This window comes from Furipterus horrens, unplaced genomic scaffold (genome assembly GCF_987537825.1).
Source record: "Furipterus horrens unplaced genomic scaffold, mFurHor1.1.pri manual_scaffold_10, whole genome shotgun sequence".
Taxonomy (NCBI): Eukaryota; Metazoa; Chordata; class Mammalia; order Chiroptera; family Furipteridae; genus Furipterus; species Furipterus horrens.
The window spans coordinates 20,666,351-20,694,343 of record NW_028327180.1 but is presented as its reverse complement, the minus strand read 5'-3'; the positions used below and the strand labels follow the sequence as shown (position 1 = coordinate 20,694,343).

At 33.6% G+C, this 27,993-nt stretch overlaps 1 protein-coding gene across 1 annotated transcript in view; it reads left to right on the top strand.

Annotated features, from left to right (window-relative positions):
* The window catches only part of TLL1 (tolloid like 1), a 96,604-nt gene that overhangs the window by 19,058 nt on the left and 49,553 nt on the right, over positions 1 to 27,993 (top strand). Inside the window, exons 4-10 of the mRNA XM_090290161.1 lie at positions 2,684 to 2,764; positions 4,310 to 4,462; positions 4,985 to 5,102; positions 9,563 to 9,741; positions 12,811 to 12,916; positions 16,133 to 16,257; positions 23,396 to 23,511. Of these exons, the coding sequence (XP_090146287.1) occupies positions 2,684 to 2,764; positions 4,310 to 4,462; positions 4,985 to 5,102; positions 9,563 to 9,741; positions 12,811 to 12,916; positions 16,133 to 16,257; positions 23,396 to 23,511 (878 nt within the window). The remainder of the gene's footprint in view (positions 1 to 2,683; positions 2,765 to 4,309; positions 4,463 to 4,984; positions 5,103 to 9,562; positions 9,742 to 12,810; positions 12,917 to 16,132; positions 16,258 to 23,395; positions 23,512 to 27,993) is intronic.

Below are 27,993 nucleotides of genomic sequence, written 5' to 3'. Positions count from 1 at the left end.
ACTTTTTACTGTGAAGTGGTATCTTTGTCCAATTTACATTTTTGCAGCTTTTTATTATGACAAATTACAAACAGATGGAAAAGCTGATAGGTAGTATAAGAGATACCAACACAGTGGTGTTCCCACTTACAGATTCAATAATTGTTAAATTTACCATATTTGCTCTATGTGTGTGCATACACGCATAAGTATATATAAAACATTTTGTAATTAATTGCAAAGAACATAACATTTTTATATTAAGTAGATTTGCATGCACTTCTTAAGAGCAAGGACATTTACCTATACAATCAAAATACCACTATCACATGTAAGATATTTATACTGGATAATAAAACATCAGGATTTATTTAAAATAACACACACTACTATAAAAATAGTATGCTGCAGCCTTTGTTATATGTAGTGATAGCCTTTTCTGAAACATACACCAGATATAGGAGGAACACTGCATTGCAAGTTAATCACATGTAGTACATTCCTACAGTACATGTTTATTGACAGCTCTCCAGTTGCTGTCTCACACTTACCATGGCCACAGAGACAATGGATTCTGTGCAAGAGAACAATGATGCACCTCCGCAAATCCTAGATTGATCATGTTACATATCATTTTTTATTTATGTTCTCATTCACTTTCAGCCTTATTCGTGTCATTTTTTTTTTAACCCACTGTCTCCTCTATATTGGGAGCATTCGTTTTCTGTGATTTAAAAAGTTTTAATGTTATTTAATTTTGCCATTTCATTTATAGTTAAGCTCTGATATAGTAATAGTTGGAAGAAAAATACCATTGTTTTAAAAAAATAGCATAAAACAGATTATACTTTCAATCATAAAAAACATACTCTAAATTTCTACATAAAAGGTACATGTTTGAAAGTGATACATGTTTGAAAGTGGTACACCATTTGCATTATTCAGTTGAATTTCAATGTAAAAATTTCCTGTTTTAGTTTGTTACTCTATCTTTGCCCTTTCTTCTTAGTTTGTGCTGAATTGGTTGTATTTCTTAATTTCAAAATATATAGTCTTTTCCATAAATATTTATTTAGTTTTAATGTTTTTATTTTGTTTTTAGAATATGTGAGAAATAGACACCTATTGTATTTTTTTCTATTTCATTAAACTATCTAACAGAATTGTATTTTGACGGTTATAAAAATTATTCAAAATTCCTAAATATAAAAATATATACATTGATAATCTTGAAATATTGTTTTTTCAAGTCTATAATTAATCCTAATTACCTTAATACTAAGACTTTTTTCTCACACTTTGTTTTAGTCCTATGGAATATGAAATATAGTTATTACATAATGGTCACTTTAAACGTATAAGTGCTATCTTTTAAGAATGTTTCTTGTAACTGCTTAGGAATGAATACGTTTAAGTATTACCTCATCTCTAAAATGTTTGATGAAAAAAATTTCAAAAATTTTTCTCAAGGGGCACAGCAAAAATGTGACTGTGTAATGCAGATAATTAAACAGAATCTTAGTCAGTGAACAAGCACTCTTAACTTATTTACTATATAAGGACTTAATTGATTTTTCGTAAGGGACTTATATGGTAATAATATTTTATTATTTTTTATTAGCTTCAATCTAGGTCATTAAGTTTCAGTATTAATTCAAAGAGGGAAAAACAGATATTGGGAGGCAGGAGTTCAAATTCCAAGAACAGTGTGCTGTTTTCATGAATTTCTGGTCCTCTTTCTTTGTTTTTAGCCCAAAGAGACTCATGAACCACACTCTTAGTGGTAGGAATTCATTTACATTTTTTCTGATATAATTAGTGGTCATATAGGTTGTTTGCTCAGTGATTCCTTTTTGTTATTTGTGTATGAAAAATTCAAGAAGGGAAACTAAAAGATAACATTGAGAGAGCACTTTATCAAAGCCCAAGAATAAGAGGACTTGATTTTCGTCAAATGATCTGTTTTCTGACTTACAACAGGAATCTGCACTTTCTGGTCTTTGTTGTCAAAATTGCAAGAAGACGTATTTTCTTATTTTGACCCTCTCTTCTACCTTTTAAGCTATACAATTATTTACATCTAATTTTGTAAATTTTGCAAAATTACATAGCATAACACAATGTATTTTGCAACTGAACATCCTTTTGAAGTCTTACCTTGGGGCTTTTTCCTAAATATATGTTATAACTAATTTTCAAAACTTTGAATGTATGATATGACATGCTTCTAGAAATATTTCAAATTGATCATAGCTTTAGAGAAAACTCACACTATATATTTGCTCTTTTGTTTTTATTTCCATTTGCTGGTTTAGAATCTGAAAATATTTAGTTTGCATCGGGGAAAGAGCTAGAGTGCAATCAGCAGGGCAGAACGACTTGCTGTCATCCTATGTGATGTCATGGTCACAGCAAAGAAAAATGTTCCAAATTATCAGTAGATGACTCAATTTCCATGATGTCCAAATAAAGTCATTTAGAGTGCTCTCTGGATCTCCCCCAGTGCCTTAGTCTTAGTTACCCAAATTTGTCCATGTGTAATTTTTATCCTCTTCTAAGATTTATGGATGTGCATGACTCTAACTCTCTAAGACCACATAAAAAGAGATTTCCAAAGAGAAATTAATAGAGCCTATTACTTTGTTTATTCAGAAGAACTTTAAAATGCAGTGTTTAATTTAATTATTTTCTTTTATTCCTCAAGGTGGATATGGAGACCATGGTATGTCAAAGAAACGAGGGGCCCTCTACCAACTTATAGACAGGATAAGAAGAATTGGCTCTGGTATATCAATGTTTAAAGTTGCAGACGCTTGACTTGATGTACAGTAAATATTATACTCATAGCAGTTCAGTTTGCCATTAAGATGCAGAGTGTGTGAAGGATATATGCTAAGAAAGAGTCCCTTATTTCTATTTTGTTAGTTGATACTTGATGTAAGTTTTTTTGAACTTAATTGTAGACAATTGAAATGTTTTGCTAACTTATTTTCAGCTTCTCTTTATTTTAAAATGTATTAGGTATTTATTTTATTGTTGATATTTATTTCTAGTAAATTGGGTATCATACTAAGGTGTATTTATCAAGCAGTGAACTACATCAATTTTAATTGAATGAAAAATATGCCTGTTTTGAAATAAAATTCACTTAGAGTAAATTGATACACTGAGTTGTTAGGTTAAAAAGTAGCTGAAATTTTTTGACTCTTCCAAAAATATATATAGAAAAACATTCAGAAAAACTGTCCTCTGGTTTTGTAGTTAGTTAATATTTATAATATTGAATTTATTAACCCTATTTGTAGATTTGAGTTTGTTTTTAAGAATATGTTCAAATTCATATCTTAACATCTCTTAAATTGATGGTATGTTATTAAATATCTGAAATTATGTTCAAGTATTAATTTTCCTCAGTAAATATGCTTTGCTCCAGGATAAAAAATATGCTGTACACCATAACTAAAACAAAATAATATTGAATGTAAACTTTAATTGAAAAATAAAATTTAAAAAGATGTTAGGGACATGGGCATAGGGAACAGATATTCAATATTTGTTGTGTATAAAATATATACTAGTGGTAGGGTATTTGTGTTGGCAATGATAAATGAATAAGAAAAATAATTATGCAAATTTAGTAACAAAAATTTGTGAAAGGCTGCCAAGAAAAGTTAGTGACTACAGATTTGAAAGATGCTCCAGAATAGACAGCATTTTATGTTGACTTGTTCACCTTACGTACTGATTATGATGTGTACCTGGGTATGAATTCAGGAGAAGGTGTAATGGAGACAGCTCGTTGTCCCAGAAGGCTGAGCCTTTATCTGTCTTAACATTATTTCATTCACTGTCTCTGTAATGTAATATTCATAATTTTAATCTGTACTACAGAATATCAATCCTGAAAAAAGGATTAAGAATTTGGCAGAAGTAAGAAGAGTTTTGACTATCACATGAGTTTTTAAACAATGTGTTTTATTCTGGTGGTGAATTTCTTAGTGATTTAGTAAAGTAGGATACTTACATTAGAGAATTTTTCTGTGACCTACAAAGTTTGCCCAACTTCTACCTGCTGTAGGCTGTTGTAGGAGAATTCATTAGAATTTGCTCAGAGAGCATTAAGAAGTTCCTTGTGACATGATATACTTAAATATTTTAATACTTTTTTTCAAGTATGTAATGTACAAGAAGCTTTTCTTTAGTGCATTTTGACTTCAGGCATACTTATACAAATATGTAAATAAGACATTTTAACTTTTGTCCTTTAAGAGGTAAATGATCCCTTGACCAAGGACTTCTGTTTCACAGAATCTTTTAAATGTCACTGCAGGCTTGGAACCAAACAACACAGTTAAGGAAAAAGTACCTCTCAAATTCTCAGGGCAAAATGAGAAAAATCGAGTTCCTAGAGCTGCTACATCAAGAACTGACAGAATATGGCCTGGAGGCGTTATTCCTTATGTTATAGGAGGCAACTTCACTGGTAAGATATTCCCAGAGTGTCTACTGTGATAAGGAAAAAAATAATTATTATACCAGTAAAGTGTACATTTTTATAGAAGATTAATCTAGTAAACATAGTATTAATCAAATTTGAGAAATACTTTCCTCACTTCAGTTATTAGTTTAGAATATCTTGAAATGGAAAAATGTCTTGAGGCCTGAGTTCGAAGAGTCTCAAGTACAATTCTGGTTTTTAAAGTGTTTCAAATGTGTCCCTTAAATCTGGAAGGTGATCTCTTCAACTGACAGGAAGAATGTATGTCCCATTTACAGGGCCCTGTACACACATATTTGTAGAGATAGTAAGCTTGAACCTTCTGATTATAAAGTGAGTGTCCATTCTTAACTATGACTCACTGGTGGAGCTGCAGGCTGGTATTCTTTGGTTGATGACAATGCTGGCATCTGAGCCGCCCAGCCATCCGGATAGAGGAGTCTGTCCGCATTCAGCACCCCTCTCTGGGGCAGACACTGTTTTATTAACGTCATGCCATTTCTCCAGGCAGCCAGCGAGCCATGTTCAAGCAGGCCATGAGGCACTGGGAAAAGCACACATGTGTGACCTTCATTGAAAGAAGTGACGAAGAGAGTTACATTGTATTCACGTACAGGCCTTGTGGGTGAGTAGCACCAGGAAATACCTTAAGTAAATTTAGAATGGGGAAAAAAAATCCACAGGTAGGATTCATTTCCTAATATATGCTTAGTATTTTTCCCATGAGAGAGTATGAATTTTACATAAGGAAATATTCTGTTTTAAGTCAATATAGTGTTTGATCACTGACCTTTGTGCATCTATTTCAAGTGCATTCCTCCACTGCCCCGGGTACTTTCCCTTGTGTTCTAACACTAAAACGGCATTGCCTATGGCCACTCAGCTGAGTTAGAATCTTCAGTAGCTTTGTCTAGTCATTGTTGTGCTTCCTCTAAAATCCATTACTGAATGGATTTTACATTTCTATGGATATGCACTGTGTCCTTTGGTTTCCACTCTGTCCCATGTTAGTGCCCTGGTCAATTCATGTCTATATCACTTCACACCTGGGCTTCCAGTTACCCTTCTGCGTTGGCTTACCAAGTCACTGCTCCTGGAATTATCTCCACAAAAGTACCATCACAGCAGGGTACCACACTTCCTGAGATTCTTCAGTGTTTCTTCCTATTGTGTTTTCTAGGTTTGTTTCTTTTTTTTTTTTAATAAATAAATAAATTTTTCATTTCTTAGTTTAAAAAAATTATTTGTTTGTTTATTTTATTTTTAGAGAGAGGGGAAAGGAGAAAGAGAGGGAGAGAAACATCACTGTGTGGTTGCCTCTCACTCGTGCCCCCAACTGGGGACCTGACGTGCAACCTAGTCATGTGCCCTGACTGGGAATCGAACCAGAGACACTTGGCTCGAAGGCCGATGCTCAATCCACTGAGCCATAGCAGCCAGGGCTTAGGTTTGTTTCTTACCAGATAATAACAAAAACCCTCTCTAAAACAACTATTCTGTACTTTATGAAAGTGCTATATGAAATTTTGATAGATATTTCTATAGCAGTGTGCTGATGATTATTACTGTTTAGCCACTCGTAAGGAATAGAGAATAACAGGGTTCTCTAAGCTTATTTTTAAAAAAGAGACACCCATCTTACCCTTTTAAAACTGAAAAACACACATCAGTATCCCGGGACACAAGTTGGGGAATGCTGGCCTGAGAGTAAAACCCAAATTCCTTGATAGAACATTTAAGGAATGCCATGAACTTACCACAACTTCCGTCTGTAGCTTCTTCTGCCACCACATCTTTCCACAAATCCCATCATGTAGCCACATGACAGTAATAGTTCTTCAAGCAATGCTGTCTACGGTAAAGGATGTTTTATTGTGAACGTTTTCAAACTCCTCTTCCCTGCATTTCCAGTTCATTGACACTGATATTTAAATATTTGTTTAAATTCAGCTTGAATGTTTGTTTGCTGCTGTGCTAAGAGTACTTGACGGGGTGTGCTGTCCGCATTGCGTCACCTCGGGAGGCACAAAAGCCCGGACCTGCCACTTCAGTGATTATGATGGATCAGCGGATTCAAGTGGTGACAGCGGGGTACTGCCATTGTAAAAGTCCCCGTCATTGCCAAATAGTGATTTCCTAATGGTGTCCTTTTCTTTTATTCCTCCTACACTGATTAGTTGAAATTCTTCTATAAGGAGGAAATGTCTCTAATCACTTGTAGCTATTTGAATACCCTCTAGTATAGTTTATACAGGGAAATAAAAAAATGTTTAATTTCTTTGGAGGAACTAGTTCTTACCGTAGTGATGTATTGGAAGGGATTATTTCACTAGGTATGGTAGGGGAGGGTTATTGTTTGGCTTTGTGCTATCATATTTTCCTAGATCATCTAACTTACCTTAAAATTGTTGGATTTTGTTTTGACCCTGAGTGACACTAAGAAAAATTGTACATTATTTCTTTTCTATATAGTTTTGGGTAGTGCCATTATTTTTTAGCTATGACTTATTCAAGTAATGTTTTCTTCTTACTCTAATTTTAGCTTGATAAGATTTGGTTACTTTTGAAATGCCTCCTAGTTCTTGATATCTATTTAATATTTAAAAAGTCCAAATCTAGGCTCTGTTTCCTTCTGGTTATTTAATAGAAAAGGATTTAGCTCAACTTACATATTTCTAAATACATAATGTATTTAGATCAATACATCTTTTTTTCCCTCAGTCTTCAATTTTGTGAAACAAATGCCAAAAAAAAAGCACTGATCACTTGTTATTTTATTGCTTAATTTCTGTTTGTAACAAATTTATACTTATACTCACTTTCTTCTATTAATATGGCTCTTTTCAAAATTCTTATGTCACTTGTTGGATCCTGCTAAACTATTTTTCTCTAGTCAGTATAATTCCTTCATGCTCTTTACTTTCATTTTTTATCAGTGGATATCTTTCACATATTTCATTTTCAGCCATTTCTGAGCTGCCCACAGTGAAACTTTACCCACTGCTGTAATGGTTACATTTCCTCTGCTGGCTCACTTGCCATCATTAGTGATGAGGGCAGGCAGCTTATCTCCGTGTTCCTGAACACCCCACACACTGCTTTACAAGTAGGGACCACGACAATACTGACAATTTACATATTAGCTCAAGCACATTGTGAGTAACTCAAAATAAAAGAATGTAAGAATTTAAAGAGCGGATGGAAGAAAATTTACAGACTCACAATTTATAACTGGAAAGTTTTACCCTTTGACCCCCTTTGCTCATTTCTTCCACCCCCAGTCCCTGCCTCTGGTAACCACCGATCTGTTCTCTATATCTGTGAGCTCTATGTACTAGGCTATATTCTAGGGACTACAGATTCAGCAGTGAACAAAGCAGTTAGATTGTGTGCCCACAAAGAGCTTACAAGGGGAGACTCAAAAAATGGAATTATCTTATGCAGAGTGGACCCCTTGTAGTACAGGCTTCCCTCGCTAGGTGAGAGTTCTAGGAACCCCCCTGTATCACTGCACCAGCTGGTAGTGTTGTGAGAGGCTGCGTTTGGCTTCAGTGAATTTTTCTGAAGTCTCTTTCAACGCCTTTGCCCATTTCATGATGGCACTGGGTGTTCAGCAGTTTTTGAACCAAAACGACATGATCCCCATACTCTACCCTCCCTATTCCCCCAATAACACCCCAAGCAACATTTTTGTTTGTTTCCCTGGATGAAAAATGTCCTCAAAGGGAAATGTTTTGCCCATGTGGAAGAGGTGAAACAAAAAACAACAGAAACACTAAAAGGCATCAAAATGGATGCATTCAAAAACTGTTTTGAGCAATGGAAAAAAGTCTCAATAGGTGTATTGTGTCACAGGGAGAGTACTTTGACGGTGACTGAAGTTTAAACATATAATAATAAACACACATTTTTAAATAAATAGGTCCCAATTTTGGGGGTCTCCCTTCGTACATTCTTGGGTGGGAAAGCAGAAAGAAACACAAAAATAAATGAAGTGTAAAATGTGTCAATAAACCCTAAATTCTAGGGCAAAAAGTAAAGCAATGTGCTTTTTTGTTTTTAAATAGAATCATAGATAGATAAACTTTATTTGAATGCCTGCATAAATATGAGTTGAAGTCAAACAACATTTTTCCAAAGGGTTAAAATGTATTAAATGATAGAACTTGGTCCTACCCTTTAGTTTGTCTCTGAGTTCAGTTGACTAGTCTGCCCTCACCAATCATTTTTACCAGGCACAAAATCTAGAAATCTTTGGGTAGCATTTCCCATTTGTCTGGAAATCTCTTAAAAGTGCATCCAGTTACAAGGTTCTCATCTGTAAATGGGATAGAATGGCCTTTGTGCCAAGAGTTGGAAAAAATGAGGAAATGAGACGTCTGGATATCTGGGAGAACAGAGTTCCTGACAGAGGGCATAGGCCATGAAAAGGCGGGGAGCAAGAGCGCATCTGCCGGCTCAAGGCACAGCAGGGGGCCACAGGCTCCGGTGGAGTGAATGATGGGAATGGTGGTAAGAGGTGAGATCTGTATGGGCAGACATTTGTGTGTGCAAATCATGTAGGATCCTAGAGTTTTGGATAAGTACTTTAGACTCTCCTCTAAGTAAAAGAAAGAGCTTATATTAGTCAGCTGAGGCAGTTTATAAACTTTGTGTTATAGTTAATACTGAAATGATGGATTATTGCCAGATAACCATATTGACAAATTAATATAATTTAGATAGATTGTGAGGATAACAAGTTATATTAGATATAAATGCGCATAGATAATTCTGGAGTTTATATGTATATAGCATATTAATCAACATCATATTTTATTTTCTAATTTATCTTCTTCTAAAAATGATTTAAGGCATGTGTCTAATATATGAGTTAGTGCCAAAAAGCACATCAGGTGATTGCTTAGAGACTTTTATTATATATGAATTAACCAAGACACTAGAAATTAGTTGTATTTATTAATGAAAGGCTGTTCTTCCTCTGAATGTGTTGGACCTTGTAGTTCATCACAATTCTTTACAAAAGTTTTGCCATATTGTAATTCACCCTTTCCGCCATCACCTCCTCTGTCTACTTTATTCCAGGTGCTGCTCCTATGTAGGTCGGCGGGGCAATGGACCTCAGGCCATTTCTATTGGCAAGAACTGTGATAAATTTGGAATTGTTGTTCATGAATTGGGCCATGTGATAGGCTTTTGGCATGAACACACGAGACCAGATCGAGATAACCATGTAACCATCATAAGAGAGAACATCCAGCCAGGTGAGAATTGGGTTTAAGGTTGACTGAAAACCTGAGTCGTGCCTGTGCTATTTATCTTTTAACTTCTTACAAAATGGGAACTGATTTTTTTGATATGATAGAAGTCAACATTTTTCTCGATTAAAAAATACCCATGATAGTGTTGTATTTTTAGTTGTTTTTTCTTAAGAATGAGTGATCTTGTTTTGTTTTTTAGGCTTGCTTTGTAAAATTAAGATTTAGCTCTTTTATTTCTAAACTTATATGTGTTTTAAGAATGGGAATAGACTGTTGAACCATAAATCAATATTATTAAATATTTTAAAGCATTTTCTATATTCAGCTTTATAATTATATTGTAAGGATTTAGAAAGAGTTCAGGGTTTACATCAAACATGCTGCTACCATAGGAGTCTAAATTATACCAACGACTAATTATGGAGAAAATTACAGAAAAATGAGTCATTCCAAGGAGAGTCTAAATAGTTTCCTTGAGATTTCTCTTTAACCTGAGTACTCTAAAGTCAAATTTTTAAGAATGTTTTCAACAGTTGATATAATATGTAGTTAAAATATAATTTTTTTTGATAGTCTGTGATAATAGTCTTATTTTAAAGCTATTTGTTTTAACTTGCATGAATTCATACATCAGTATATTTCAGTTGTCAAAAGAAAAATCTTATTGGTTGGAATTTTCTTATAAGGTAGTATGTATTTCAAGTATAAACAAAGTAAAATTGTGTCTTTATGTGCTTATTCATGGCCAGTTTCAAGTTATAACTATTGAATTCCTTAGAATTTCCAGTTATTAACAGCGTTCATCTATTTATTTGTGCATCACATTTTTGGTGACAATTATTTCTTGAGGCACTATTAGATATTGGAGATGCTGTGATGAAAAATAGAAAGCTTATTGTAAATGAACAGATATACAAATGATTGCAACTGAGTGAGCAGAGTAGCAATGGTCATATGTTGAGACATATGTGACGAAATGTACCTTGGAGAGTCAAGGGAGATGTCACAAAGGAACCGAAATTTAGATGTAAATAAGTGTTCTAAGTGCACAAAAGAATGATGGGATTTCTAAGCTTAAAAACACATCATGGTTAAAAGGATACAAATGCAGAAAATGGAATTATTATTATTTGCCCATTCTGGCTGCATGGTAAGTTACAAGTGGGAGGTTAGTTGGTAACTACCTAAGGAAGCTAGATCATAGGGAATCTTCCGTATGAAGCTAGGGAACTTAGATTTTACATTTTAGCTCTTGCAGAATAATTAAAGTATTGAGAGCAGATTGAGTTCAGATCAAAAAACATAATCCTTTTATTTTTGGGATTATTAACTGAGAATGGGAAAATTGGGGGTGGAGAAGATGAACCTGAAGTCAGGGAAACTCATTAAATACATAGTTTATGAGATGACTAAATCCTCATTTAAGGGCACACAGGTCAAGAGAAGTAAGGGGGAATAATCTTTCAAAACTATTTTAAGAGGCAATATTTTTGAGAGGGAAGTAGAAAAACAGTGACTTAATTTAGCATATTCTTGAGTTTGAGAAGCTGTTGGATGATCCAAGTTGAGATGTTTAGTAGACAAAGGGAAGGGGAGTCTAAACTTTAGGCTGCATCTAGGATAGAAATTTGATAGTCAATTCGACTGTGTAGGGAAATGCTCAAGGGAGAAGGAAATGATTGAGGATAGAAAATGGGGAACACCAATACTTAAAATAACATTTGGTAGAAAATCCCCCAGAAGACTAAGCAGGTTTGGTCTACAATGCCGAAAATTAATGACTGTGAAGAGATCAGAGAAGAGATCATTTCAAGAATGATTAAATAATCTGTAGTGTTGAATATCAAAGAGAAGTAAAGAAAATGTATACTCCCAAAATAGAAGACTAATGTTTGGGCCAGCTGTTCACTTTATACTTTACATCATTAGGAGATAAATAAAGAAGAAATAATATTTCTGAAAATTATTTCAATTTTTAATTAAATGAGAAGTTTTCTGTTAACCATAGTTATTAAGTTTCTTCTGTTATGTAGACAAAATTTATAAAATATGACTCTGGTTCAACCAAAAACAAGTAAGAAATGCATTAAAAGTGTATGAATATAAATGTATAATACTCAACACAGTGCTAAGCAAATTATGGCTATTTATGTTTTGTTGACTCTGCATTCAGGCAATAGAAAAAATAATTTATTGAGTGGTATTTCCTGAGTATTCAGAACTGTTATAGCAGTGCAATTCTAGTATGTAAGAACAACAAATTTATGACTTGCTTGGGTTCAGAAACTTAAGATCAAGTGTTGTTCAAGGGTGATGTCTAATAAGTGCAAACTTTAGCTTCTCATTTATATGTAAAATTAGTGACTATGAGAGGAGCCAAATTGATTGAAGAATTGGATTACTTTAATCCATTTTAGGCTATGCCTTCAAGAAGGAGACTAATTATTTTTAAGCATATTCTTCTTAATCAAAAATGCTCTCCAATTAGAGATTGGAGTGGATTCATCAAACAGAATGTTGTTTCAGTTTTGAATGAAATTTGTGGTTGTTGTTTTATTTTTAATGAGAAAATCACATAGCTAAAGTCTGCTGTGTTGTTTGTACTTACAAATATTGTTTTTATATTTTTCTCATCGTTTTATAGAAAGAATATAAAGCAGATAGGAAGATCATTTTTGTTGGTCTTGGCAAATATAAGAGAAAGGTGGGAAACTCATTAAATAAAATGTAACTTTTATAATAATTTCTATGGTGCTGCAAAAAAAAAAATATGAGAACATAAAAGAGTATACATAATAAAAAAAACAGACCCAAAGTATGATTTTGGTAATCCACTCTTTCGCCAAAATTAACTTATTAATGAAATTCAGTATTACACTTACAACGTGATGTAAAGTAACACAGTGGTACTGGATGGATACTTTTACATGACATGGGTGTTAGTATGTAATTACAGCGTGCGTGAAAATTTGCCATTTAGTAAAGAGAAGGTGTAGGCGTAGGAAGAGCTCTTCTTTTTTCTTCTATGACTGTTAGAAGGCTTCTGAAGTGTTGTTTGTGCCTGATTCTTAGGTCAAGAGTATAATTTTCTGAAGATGGAGCCTGGAGAAGTGAACTCCCTGGGAGAAAGCTATGATTTTGACAGTATCATGCACTATGCCAGGAACACCTTCTCAAGGTTGGAGTCTCAGGTTATACCTTTTGACTTTTAATTCCTTTCCTCTGTGGGGCTTCTCACAAAACTATGTCTATCTTTAGAACCAGAGCATTCTCAAATATTGCTGCCATGAAGTACAAAAATACTTGATTGGTATACATAGCCAACACCAGGCATTTGAGACTTTAAAAACATATTTTTACATTTCTTATCAAATACATAAATTTGAAGTAAAAATTAAAATGATATGAAGTATTCAAACTATTTTATATTGCTAAATCATAAACATATTTAATTAGAATCATGATTAACCCAATCAGCATGTTAAATTGGCAAATCATTATTTAATGAAAATTAGGCATTCTCAAGCCAAACGGGGTCCTCATTGTTGAGTTGGAATGTTATACCCTTTATATGACTTGTATTTTGTATTGCTCAAGGACTAGAACATGTTAGAAAGATATTTTACTTTATATAATTAATTTAGAACTTCATCATTTATCAACTTTAAAATTATTTTATTAATTATTGAATACTATTTTTAAAGTTAATAAATTTGGGTTTTGATTACTTTAGTCTAAAGATGATGTCATCAAGCAAATAGTTCTCAGGTAAGGAATTTAGAACCACTGAAAGTCAACCCTTTTTCCTATTTTATGCCCATTTTACACTCATGTGTAACTTATTCTTTTGGCCCACTTGTGTTATTTCACAATTTGTCAACATCTGTTTCTAAAGGCAGGGTCAGAAAAAAAATTCAAAATTCAAATTAATTCCTATTTTGTTAAAAAAATTCTTGGTGAAAAATAAAGTAGGATATATAAATAGATTAAATAAATTAAATATTATGTTCTTTTGAAAAGACCAAATTTTATTATTAAATAATTGAATATTAATAATATTAAAAATTATTTTCTTCTAAAGTACATATAGATATATATGCATATATATGTTCAAATATAATAAGTATCCAAATATTTATTGTTCCTGGAATTGAATTTAGGTTTTGGTAGAAATACACCCATAAATTTGGCCTGAAATTATTCTTAAAGAGTTATAAACTTTATTTCTAGGTCAGTGTTTGACACTGAATTTTTTTATGGAAACATGTAACAAATGGGGATTTGGCCCCAGTTCAGCAAGGGGCACATCTCATATGCTGCTGAAGTATATTATTTAGAATTAAACTTAATTTTGATTCTTTGGAACACATGTGGTACTAGAAAGTGGAGAAAAAAATTTTATATTTTCTATTCTTGATAGATGAAGTATCTATACCAAAGTTTAAAACATATATTTCTCCTTATTCTGTATTCCTTTTACATGCTTAATTTTTTTTTTCCATAAACCATTATGCTCTTGCTGCCTGCCGTCCATTGCATGAGCGCAGTCCCCCCCCCCCCACCTTGGTTATTGCATGCCAGTCAGCCTTGACCTCTTATGTGGTCTAATTGTTTTAAAATGATCCTATTCAGTTTTCCTAATGGACTTGTATTTCCATAGTGAAAGTAACCATATCTACCTGTCAGAAGAATTGATCCAGTCAACATTATTTTATTTTAATTTTTAAAGGTGATGTTTATTAATTCATACATACAGTTAAATCACTGAATTTCAGGAGATAAAATATTTAGCAAAGTTCTCAGCCCCCACCTCCAAAGTATTTGAAGTTTCTCTGTCTCTGTCTCTCTCTGTCTCTGTCTGGTAAAAAACGCACAACATAATATTTACCATCTTAACCATTTTTTAAAAGATTTAATTTATTTATTTCCAGAGAGAGGGAGAGGGAGGGCGATAGAAAGGGAGAGAATATCGATTGGTTGCCTCTCACTCGCCCCCAACTGGGGATCTTGTCCTCAACCCAAGCATGTGCCTTGACTAGGAATCAAATTGGTGACATTTCAGTTAGTTCATGGGACAATGCCCAACCCACTGAGCTACACCAGGCAGGGCTCTTTTCTGATGTTATTTTAAAGGTTTTTTTTTTTTTTTCCTTAATTTTCTTTTCGGATTGGTCATTGTTACTATATAGAACTGCAACTGATTTTTGTGTGTCGATTTTGAATCCTGAAACTTTGTTTAATTTGCTTATTAGATTTGACAGCTTTTTTTGTGGACTCTGTAGGGTTTTTTACATATAAAAACATGTGACCAGGAAACAAAAATGATTTTACTTCTTTCTTTCCAGCTTTTCTTGCCTAATTGCTCTGGCTAGGATTTCCAATACTGTGTTGAATAGAAGTGATGAGAGCAAACAGTCTTGTCTTATTCCTGATCCTAAATGAAAAGCTTTTAACTTTTCACCGTTAAATATGATGTTAACCACATGCTGTCATATATGGTCTTTATGATGTTGAGGTAGTTTGCTTCTGTTCCAGGTGTGTTGAGTGATTTTTTATCATGAAAGTGTGTTGAAGTTTGTCCTGCTTTTTCTCCATTGTACCTGTCACTATCTCAGTTATTATTTTTTTGTTTAATGTCTCCCGCCCCCATCTGAATGTGAGTATCATAAGGACAGGAATTTTTGTGTTTCTTATTTACTGCTATATATCCAGACCATTTTTAGGGCATTACTTAGCTATTTGATTATTAATTTTACCATTTGAATATTAAATCTGTGTATGTATATGTATGTGTATATATCACAAAACTATTCTGCTTTAAACTCTCCTATCTAAAATTTGACACTGTATTTTCTTGTTCCTTGACATATACTATAATATTTGAAAGAAGTATTCTTAGAAGAATACTAAAGTTAAATTAGGAGTTTAACTTAAAAAATTAACCTATATACACATGTATATGTGTATTTAATTTCACTTTTACAATTCTAGTAACTTTAAAAATATTTATTGTAGGTTGCCTTTAAGAAAATATGAGGAAGACTTGTTTTAAAACTTAGCAATCTAAGGGGTTCTTAGATCTGTTCGAGGGACCAAAACAAAAACCATGTGTACTTTGTGGGGACTATATACACTCTAGATTTCAAAACTCACATACATTTCTAAGGAGAAAGTGAATGTAATCACTGACTTCATGCTAGGCATACATATTTAGTGCACAATTTTTTTCTACTTTGATGGAAGTGTTTTGAAAGTCTGACACACTGTTTAAAGCTCGACACTGATTTATTTCCCCTTTGATTGACTTAAGTTTGAAAAACACCCTAATACTTGTTAGGAATATTTGTGTCTTAATTGGGTGACTTATGTGTGGCTTGCTTCTCATTCTTTTCAGGGGGATGTTTCTGGACACTATTCTCCCTTCTCGTGACGATAATGGCATACGGCCCGCAATCGGTCAGCGAACTCGTTTAAGCAAAGGAGATATTGCACAGGCAAGAAAGCTGTATAGATGTCCAGGTATTGCACCATACAAACACAGGAGCGTAATTGTGCCAGAGTGTGCTCTTCCAGAGGAATGAGCCCTGACTTACTCAGCTGTTTACTTGTTTCTTTGCATGCTGGCAAGTGACGTGTTCAGTTCAAAGTCAGTAATCATAAAATGAAATAGGAGAGAACCGTGGAACACCCACTGATATAATTAAAAACAAATTGCCAGAAATCAAATTTTAAGCACAAACGTAGTATGTTTTATTTCTTTTAATTCAAGGAGTAGAAACAAAAAGCATGTTTGTCTGATACTTGTTATTAAATAGTTGCATGATTTCATAGTCAAATGCTGAGTTTCCTTGCCAACATAAAAAGAATATCCTTTATTTCAACTTCAGGATGAGTCCTGAATGATCTTTTTTTGCAAGTACCATCATTAATAGTATATAAATTAAAATTTTATTATTGGAATTGATAACTTAGTTGCAAAAAATAAGTTTTAATCATGCTCCTAGTGAGCTACTATAAGGTCTTAATAAGAAGGTTCCAAGGGAACCCTAGTGCCTTAGGGATCCAAGGAAAAAAAAGTCTGCTTCCAGTTTGGAAGTGCTGCATATTCTATACACCTACTGTACACTCAGAATCCTTTTAAGTACCTTATATCAAAGAAGCACATTTAACTTTACTTAACACAGCTTTTCCAAGTTTTTGCCCATGTATGAATATAAAATACACATACATATGTGGTATTTATTTTTTGTAAATCTAAATTTCTACAGGAAATATGAATTTATAAGCCAGTGGCACCACTGTGACAAAAGACATGTGTGATCTGTGGCTAATTTTTGCAGTATGAGATAAATTATGCTTTTTAAATTTCAAAAGAAAATTTTAGGAAACATTAGGTGATCGATAACAACTAAATAAATGGATAGTTCCCATATAAAACAATTTTTATTGTCTCTATATGTATGTACATTGCACTTTAAGAACACACTAGAGATGCATTTATACACTGAACTGCAGGAAAACCAGTCAGTAGGAATCAAAAAATAATCACACATATGACACATTTAATTTTCAACCTATGGCTTTTGAATATTTTAGTTATTAACAGGAAAATAATTAGTAAGCATAGTTTTCGCTTGAGACTTTAATTGTGAAAATGGATAAGTGGGCTATTTTCTTACTTGAAATATAATAATAATGTGTACATTGCTTTGTTTAATACAGCAAAACGACATTCATGCAGGCACCACCATTAATGAGAGAGAGATCTTGTGTTTTTAAAGCAGTATAAAGCAAGAGAAGAGCTTATACGTACAACCCATGGACATGGACTGAGAGGGGTGGGACTGGTGGAGGGAGGGGAGGTTGGGTGGAGGGAAGCAAGGGGAAAAAAAGTTGGGACAACTGTAACAGCATAATCAATAAAACATAAACACACACACACAAACACACGCGCGTGCCGCTGTATTGCAACTTATATAATTGTATGGAGTAAGGGAGAGTTAAAAGATATAGGTATATATTTTTTAAAAAGATGTGTTAACTTTTAGTTCTCAAGTCTTTGAGAATGACTTGTACTTAATTTTTTGTTTTTAATTAATTTATTTATTTCATTTAAGTATAGTTGGTATTCAATCTTACATTAGTTCTAGGTGCACAAATAGTGAGTCAACATTTTTGTACCTTACAATGTGATCATCCCACTAATTCTAGTAATCATCTGTCCTCCGTGCTCACCAATATACTTCCTCTCTTTCTTTTTCTGACTCTCCCTCTGTCTGTTCTTTGTTCCCATAAGCCACTGTACCCCCTCTTGCATCCCGCGCCCCCCACTCTCACTGTTAGTTCTGAGCCCTTTTTATGGTTATGTACCTAAGGTTCTTCATTCCCTCACAATGGGCACTAGTGATATTGGTAAAAATATACTTGCTTTTGGCAAAATAGAGGTCAGCTACACTGATGCAGTAGGTTTGACAGTCATTCCAAGTGCATCAAAGGAATAGTGCTAAAGATCCATAATTACACATTGAAGTCTAAATAGGAGGTCTTATCTGAGAATCACCTAAGAAGAAAGTAAGAATTTATAAGGTGACATCTGGTTGTGTTTTGTTTTTAATACAGAGAAGAGGGGTTATAAAACTGCATATTTCTTTGGAGTTTGTCTTACTGTTTTGTTAGAAATTGCAGGTGAATAGGATCAGTAGGAGGTATTTGGCTACTTTTTACTCCAACATTTTTACTCTGCATTAAGTTATGTTCAAAGCTCTATTATTTCTGCTTTTTATAAAGATGTCCTTAGAGTTTAATCTTGAAAGGAGTACCGACCTAGTTCACATGTAGATATCCAAGGTTGTGGCTTTCTGGGGTACTGAGTCCAAGGAGGCAAATGTTTAGTAAGCAGGTCACAATAGGCAGGCTGCAAAGCTGTTGCTCTTCCTTTGATGATATAGAAAATGTGTTTTTATCTATCAGAAGATGAATGGTTTTAAAATGTCGTCGGCAGCCGTCCGTCTCGAGAGACGATGGTGTAGCTTCTTAAGAGTCTATCTGCACCGCCGAGAATGGCTATGCAGTCCGACTCGGGAGTGACACGGTATCTGTCTCCTCCCGTGTTGAATCGACATCTTGCGATGACGCTGGAGTGTCCTCTCCAGTGAAGCTGAAGCTACAGAGCCTGGGCAGGGTGATATGGAGGGTCTGCTGTTGCCTATGCAGCAGACCCCCCTCTCTTCGCAGCTGAAGGGTCCAAGGGAAAGACGGAGTCAATACAGCTTGGCTTCAGGTGCGCCGCAGGAGTTGCCGGTGTTGACTACAACGTCAAACCGCCTTAGGGACTCCGGCTCCGGATTTTCTGTCGGGGTTTACTCCCTTAGCCTTTCCCCTGAAGAGGTATGCCGCAAGGCAGCGGAGGTTTTTTGGAGTCAGAGTTTTCCTTCTCTGATGTGCCCTGACTGGAAGATCGAACCAGCGACACTTAGCTCGCAGGCCGACGCTCAATCCATTTTATATATATAAAATGTATATATATTTTAATTCCCTTAAAAATAGGAACTGTAATTTTTGTGGGACTTTCTAATTGATAAATAATTTGTAATTCATTATTTTATATATTTATGCCAAAAAATTTAAGTTAGATTGGTATCTATAGTCAGTGCATACTTGTCATGAAAAAGCTCCATACAGGAACATAGTGGAGTTTTTGAGGTGATGCAATGAAGATAAGTTTCTTTTAGTTTAGAATTGTTTTCACTGCCATTGCTTGCTCTTACTTTTAGAAGTAGGCGAGAAAAGTCTCCTGCATATTGCTATGTGAAGAAAGATTATGGTCCTTTATAGCTTTGGCACTCTCCTGATAGAAGACACAGACCACATAGGTCTATGAAAGGAAAAAGAAGGGAAAGAAAGAGCTTCTCAACACTGGTAGTGAATAGGTTCTGGGGACTGATGCCCAAAGGCCAGTCCCATGTCCTTCTGACAGATCAAGCCTGTCTAGAATTAAGGCATCTTAATGGACACGAGCTAATGCTACTAGCCTGTCATAATCTTTGGCATCCTACATAATTCAGGACAAAGAGTGTCCAGATAGAATAGAGAATGAGTCTTCTTTACAATTTTTTCTCTTCCTTTTATCCCAATAATTTGCATTTTGCTTGTTAAGCAGAACCTCTCTAGGGTGTATGAGTTGTAGTGTATCTTCTTCTCTTCACAAATGATTAATTTGTTCTCGTTTTCATTCCTTTGGGAGGGGGCTTCTTCTTCTTGGGACCACTGTATCTTTTTATTTCTAAGATGCCTAGTTTAATTCCTCTCCTGATGTAATCACTTGTCTTTATTTGCATTTTCTCTTTATTTTGTTTTTCTGTAGCCCAATGATCTTATTGTGTGTAACTACTTAGTGTTCCTATCAACTGCCAACCCTGATACTCCCAGTAATTCTTTCTTAATTAAATATGTTAAGTAACAGTGAAATTAGTAGGAATGTAATATAAGTTAATACCTTAAAGGGGATTCTGAATATATCTTTTATATAAGTGTTATGTGTTGATTTTGTGAATGGTGAAAGATAAAGGTCTAAGTTCATTTTTTTGTATGTGCATACCTAATTAACCCAACACCATATATTGAAGAGACTTTCTTTTCCCCATTTTGTAGTCTTGGCATGCTTGTTGAATATCATTTTGTTGAATATCATTTTACTGTGTATGTGTGGATTTATTTCAACTTTTTATTCTGATCCATTGGTCAACATGGCTGTTTTATGCCAATACCATACTGTTTTGATTATTGTAGATTTGTAATATGTTTTGAGGTCAAGAATTATGAAGCTACCAGATTTGTTCTTCTTGCTCAAGATTGTTTTGGCTATTCAGAGTTTGTGGTTTGATATGAATTTTAGAACACTATTTCTGTCATTTTTGCAAAAAAAAAAAGTCATTGGGACTTTGATATTGTATGGAATCTTTAGATCACATTGGGTAGTACAGAAATTTCAGCAATTTTAAGTCTTCCAGTCCATGAAGCCAGCACTTATTTCCATTGCTTGGTTTTCTTTCATTTCTTTTAGTGATGTTTTGTGTTTTTCTTCTGTTTCTTTTAGCAATGATTTTTAGTTTTCAGTGTACAATCTTTTGCCTCATTGGTTAAGTGATTCCTAAATATTTTTTTAGTGCTGTTATAAATGGGATCATTTTCTTTATTTCCTTTTCAGATTATTTGTTGTTAGTGTAAAGAAATGCAATTGATTTTTTGTATGCTGATTTTCTATCCTGCAAATTTGCTAAATTGTTTATTCTAGCAGTTTTTTTTGTGCATGTGTGGACTCTATGGTTTTATACATTTAAGATCATGTCCTTTGCTTAGAGAGCTAAAACTTTAACTTCTGAATTATGTTTTGTTCTATAGTAATTTCAGTTAAAACAGTGATAATAGTTTCCTTTGTATATTTCTTAAATCTTTTTTTCCTGAATATGAATGTACTTTGTAATTCAAAGACACATTCTGACAATTAAGACCACACTCTTTCTATCTGTGGAAAAGGTGTGCAGAAAGAAGACTTAGGCCATCATAATATTTGACCCCTGCAAAGCAACTTTAGGAAGTACCTATCAACAAGATAGTCACTTTGCAGAAGAGAAAACTGAGGTTGAAGCTTATGAGTCGTACTTGTATGACAGAGTAAGGAGTTATGCCATAAAAGTTTTCTCATCCACATACCTTGCAGAGTAAATGGACAGACTATGCATTTTAACTAGTATTGTCACATTTTCCCTTGCTAATTTTTTTAATTCTTTAATAGTAAAGTTTGCTTTTTATATATGATCATTAATCAGTAAATGGCTGGGAAAATTGATGACAATCTTCTGTAGTATGAATTGGGCGGCCTAAGACAACCACACTTACTGAGGCTACTGTACAAATAATTGCCACAATTTGACTCTTACTGGTTTTCACTTCTTACAGTATAAGCAGGTGCTATATATTTATTAAATTTTTGAATTATATGCTATGTTGTTTTTTCATTTATACTCTTTATCTTTTTATTATATCATTATTGTTACATTTGTGGATTAAATATACTTATTTGTTTTAATTCCACTTTAGGAAATACAGTACCAATATTCTATGTGGCTTAGTAGAGTTTTGGTCATTACAGAAGTTATTTTTTAACTGCTGTGAATTGTTCTTTTCATTGAAACACACTCAACTTCAAAATGACTAGCATCTAAACTCATTTTAGTAAGAAGCACATTGTTTGCATTAATAAATTTTGACAAATGTTAATTTTTCTAAGGGTTCCTGTAATGTTATATTTGTCAAGTGCCCTTAGATGATTAATAAAAAATGCTGAATTGTGCATTTTTGACCATGACATTTTCATTTTGTTCTAAAGTTGCTTTTATCTACCTATTCATCAGAAGAAGCATCTCTTACTCTTACTTTAAATTTATTTTGTTGTGCAAACATAGTATCTGTGTTTCTAAATAAATATTTATATGGTATCAGACTGTTTTTACAGCTCAGTTTTGTGTTTTCAAAGTCATCATCTTTCTTAATTTAAGTTAAGATATGGAGAACCATTTATAACTTACTGAGGATTTAATGAGACAAGAGTTCACTTGCTGATAGCTGTGGCTCTGTAATCTGATAATATCTCAGTTTTGATTTCAATTGCCTTCAGAGGGATAGAACTGTTCTTTCAAATTGTTGAGTAAAAGTTTAAAGATGACTGGCTGTTTTTGATTTAAGGATACTTATGCATCCAAGATTCATGTAGCTCATACCATTATAGTATGATTCTGACTACTAACTTTGGCTGAACCAGTGAACTGATTACACTCTGCTTTTGCCTTTGTTGAAATGGCCCTAGAGATATCAATCACACAGATCTGAAGGCTGTGGAGCTGATAATTTGCTATTTCAGATGACTGGTAATTACTTCCAAGAAATTAAACAGGCTTAGTAAGAGAAAAATGTAATTGCTTTTCCAGCAATTTGTACTTACGATCAACAGAAAAGAGAGAATAAATAAACATTTATATCCTGTTGGAAAATTTGAGTCTTACATAATGTTTTTATCTTTCAATTTTCATTGGGCGGGGCTTATTTTGAGAAAAAAATTCATTGGGATGACATTTTGGTACCACTCTTAATTGATTATTGGTTATTATTTAGATTTATATTTTCAACTTTGATGTGAAATTACTATTGAACTTAACCTTAATTTACATAGAATATGTTGATAGAATGTTTCATGTGATCCCAGAACCACATCCGCTAGGTATCCACTGGCCTAAACTGAAATATGGGCCAGTTGGCTACTGGCTCCTTGGGAATGAATGGCAAAGTTTTCCATGAGGAAGAACTTTATGCAGGCAAGATTACTTATATCCTAATCTTGCTATATAGGTAGCCCTGGTGACCCCATTAAGTATAGTGAAATTCTGGTAAGGGAGACATAAAAAGCAATTACTTGGAAAGGATAAGTCTCTTATAAAATACTAATACATACTCTTGTCTAACACCAAAAGACTGAAGGTTTTAATGATGCCCACACCTTTCATAAAATTAAAAAATGATCTTATCTTTTAAGAACACATGGATGTCAGCTTTTAAAAAAATCAAATAAATGTTTGTTTGTTTTTTATTATTTTTATTTCAGCGTGTGGAGAAACCCTACAAGAATCCAATGGCAACCTTTCCTCTCCAGGATTTCCAAATGGCTATCCGTCTTACACACACTGCATCTGGAGAGTTTCTGTGACCCCAGGGGAGAAGGTAGTTTATAACGTCAGAAGTTCTCTTTTACACTCATAAAAATACAAAGGTTCATTCTTCAAATATAATTTGCTTAATTTTTTATATTTTTGTTGGACTCATTAAATAAGAGGCTAAATAGCGCAGAAAATTTATAATGAATTTTAAAAGATTCTGTTTTACAAAAAAATACAGAATGGCTAATGTAAAAGTGAAAGGCTTATTTGATAATTTCTTTATTAAATTATGCTCATTAAGAAGGAATAAAACATGATATAAAATGCCACTAAATTTTATGTCTCTGAAGATAATCACATGACTTATTATCTAAAAACATCATGGTACCCTTGTTCCAAACATTTGAAGACTATGTTTTCAGTATATTTGGAAATTTAGTAAGTAGGTTAAAAGTCATAAGCATGAAAAATCTAATTTTTAAAATACATATGTTAGAGACAAAATTATGGACGACTATACCAAAACAATGTTTGTTTCTCCCTGTTGGATTTTTATATAGGTTTCATTTCTTTTTCCTTTTATTATCTATGATAAGCGTATATTATTTTATGCAGGAAAAATATTTTAAAAATAAGATTATTGTCGCACAATGATGTGAATGTACTTAATGCAGAACTGTACACTTGAAATGGTTAAAATGGTAAATTTTATGTTATGTATATATTTTACCACAATAAAAAAAAAGAGAGATTGTCAATGCACGTTTATGTCTTTGTAGGATTGAGCCTGCCAAGGTACAGACAGATTCCTGTCCAAGCTAAGGCTGTTCTTGATGTTGCACAGTACATGTTGGTAACAGTCCAGGATGTGCACCTGAGAATGTAGCTGTGTTCAGCTGATAAAAGCATAGAATACTGAGTTTTCCATCCCTCAGAACTGATTGATCTTTTAATGAGGACAGACTTCTTATGAATTGAATATAGTTAATTTTTTTTCCTATGTAACTTACGTAAAAGCTATCATTTGACTACTTTCATTTTGCAAAAAATTTCTTGTTAACCATTCATGAATGGTTTACACATATGGAGTCAGTTTATAATATAATGTTTGTATTGCCAAAGGCACTGCTTAAATTTAGCAATTACTGTATAGATAAATTGTTGATTCCATTAAAATGTGCCTTCTGGTGTAGGAAAGAAATCGTTGCTATCCGGAATCTTATGCACCTATATCAAGGGCAAGGCCTAGTAATACAATAGACAAGCTTTGAAAAATAAGTGAACAAAGCAAGATACAACTTGCCATGGGTTGGCAGAGAGATGAGAGAACTCAGATCTTGGCGCTGGTGCAGTTAATGCAGACGTGCTCGGAGAGCGCTGACGGAAAAAGGAAGGAGGAGGGCATTGTTAGCAGCATTGCAGAGTGTCATCTATAGAATGTGCACCCGGTAGGCGGAAGTTTGGAGTGGGGATTGAGGAAAGGGAGGGTTATAAAAATGTCCCTGTGAGTAGTTGTTGATGAGAAATCAAAATGTCATATACATTTAAGCAGAAAAGTTATTTTTATAACATAATCCTACTCCTGTTTTTCACCTATCATATAATTAATCCCTGATGGAATTGTGGCTCTAACGGGGTCACATAACTTGTCTGTTGTAAGGCAGGGGCTTGAACCAAGCCCGTTCTTCTTTAGATTTTGAAATAAGAATCCTTTTCTTTGGCATGTTGATTTTTCCTGAGAAACCTTAGTAATTAAACCTATATTTTTATGTTTCCCAGTATAAGTTGGGTTGATATTTTTATTTCATACCTTTTCTTAGCATTTAGATTGTGAGAGATGCCTGAATAAGTAGCTTGAAAATAATAATATATGAGAATCTTAACAATGCTTCAGGTTATTAGTGTTTTCTATACACATTATCCAATTAGAACCTTCTGATTTAGTTCTACTAAAATCAGCTTGGTATGATGACCTCCATTTTACAGTAAGAAAATTCATTCAAACTCAGAAATTTGAAGTAAACTGATAACTGAGAAGCTAGAACTTTAACCCAGGCTTTCTGACTCCCAATCACAAATGGCCTCTGGTTGTAGGAAGATATGCAACAATTTTCTCTTCAGCATGATGCAGTCAGAGCCGAACAAAACTTTAATGATCAATTATTCCAGGAGTTGGCACATTTTTCTGGAAAGCATATACAATAAATATTTTGTAGCTTTGCAGGCTATACAGTCTGTTTCAGATACTCAGTTCTGCTGTTGTTTCTCAAAACCAGACCTAGACAACACATAACGGGATGGTTCGAAGAAAACTTTTTTTTTTTTTTTTTTTTTACAAAAACTGGCTGCAGGCTGGTTTGGCCCATGGGATATAGTTTACTGATCCCTGTTCTTCTGCTCCCAGTCTTGTTTCTGAGAAGAAAACTGTAGTTTCCCTAAAGAGTTTATTAGATTTGTCCAAGCTTCTTCTGGCTGGGGCCCAGAAATCGATTTAATTTATTGCTTTTGATTCTAATATCTCTTTTGAAAGAACCATTTAATAATATCAGTCTAATTGACAAGATTTGTAATATCTTCCCCATCCTCAACACTATAACGTATAACTGTTGTTCTAGTTGGTCTTTCTATGGTGCTCATGGGATTAGTTGAGGTGGTCAATAATGTCTTCATTGTGCTTATAAAAGTTCATTGATTATAACTTTCTCTGGAGACTTGCAGACATTTGTTCCCTAAACAATTGATCTTTCTTCAATGTCCTTCACTCTGCATCATTGTAAATTCAAAGTGTTTCTCGTAAGCTAACTCCACTGCAGTTGTATCTATTTAACTTCACAGAATAATGACTAAGAAAAAATCTTAGAATCATTCCTTGTGTCTCCCTCAGACACATGTTCCAAGGGAATTATGGCTAATTTTAAAATGATAAAGGGTGATACTTATCATAAATAAAACATTTATACAGTTGTGCTCGGTAGTTTTTATTTTGCCATCCTTTGAAAAAAGATGCAACATAGTTACATAAAATAGCATCATCTAAGACAACCAAGTATTTTCCAGTGCTTATCATTTGTAATTCAAATATGGCTTCTGCTAGCAACTCTAGTCAAAGGCCAGCAGTTTACTTCTACGTCAGAGCCCTAAGATTTGATTTTTAGAAAACTTAATCTTTATTACATTTTCTGTTTCGAAAGGACTCTGTGTTTTATGTTAAAGTAGGCCAGTTTTGTTTCTCCATGGTAATTGGCATTTAAAATAGAAGATTAAAAACAAGATAGGAAACTTTTCTGTTTAGAGTTATTCCTTTTCAAATGTGTGTGTTTGTGGGGTGGGGTGGGGGTGGGGGGGCATGTGTGTGTTCCAGACTTCAAATATTAACTATTTGTTAACAATCCAAACACATTGTTTCAATTCCGAATAAAATTTGATGATATACATAGTTTCAGTTTAGCTGATGTTTTTCCTCATTGAGGAGGAAGTTGAAATTATTTGCACACTATTATAAAAGTTCCATTTAAATCTAAGAGGCTAAGCCACAAAAGAAGGCTTGGGGTCTACTCTCTGTGTCTGTATTCTGCTATAATAAATGAATTTGGGTGTGATCACACCTACTTGAAACCCTGGTGATAACTGTAAGGAGAAAACAAATTCAAGAAAAACTTAAGTGTCAGGCACTGGTAGTATTCCCCATTTATAGCTCAAAGTTAAGGAGAAAAACCAGAAGTTATTTCCCAATTATTTCCTAAGAATAACTTAATATTACATTGATATTCAGAGATGGAGGAGAAAACATATTGGGGTCTTCAGAAAAATAGTTCAGAAATTACACATTTTGATAACCAACTGTTGAGGATTATTGAAAAAGAAAGAAAGAAAACAACAAGTCCTTTGTCCTTGGTTACTTTGGAAATTTTCATAAACATTTTGAGAATATATGAAATGAAAGGATAAAAAAAAGGAAAAAGAAACACTATAAATAAAGTAGATAAAAATAAATGAACCATTCTATTAAAACCAAATTATGCAGTACCTACTGTATTACATTTTTAAAAGTATGTCTCTAGTTTCATATTCTTGGTAGATTTCATCTTTCTGTAATCTAGAAAGCACATTTAAATAAATTGAGATACTTTAAATTTAATGGTGAAATGTTAATGCCACGACAAGGTATGACTGACTTTCATTATAGTTAGATAAATTCTTAGTTTATGTCTCAGTAAAATGATTATTTACATATGCAATTATAACCAACTTTGGTGTACAATTTCATGGATGATCATTGTGATGTTGAGATATAAGGTGCCGTGAGAAATATTTATTGTTCTGGGAAGAAGTAAGCTAGTGAAAGATTGATTTGCCATAATTAGTACTTAACTTTCTTCAAGAAAGGGGAGATATATGTTTTCTAATGCAAAAATAGTAGTAATTTCTGAAATATGGATTCAAGATTGACATATCTTTTCTTTTTCTTTCTTTCTTTTTAGTCATTCCTTGGGAGTTCTCTTATATCTAGATTTTTATATCATCACAAAAGGATTATTTAAGTACT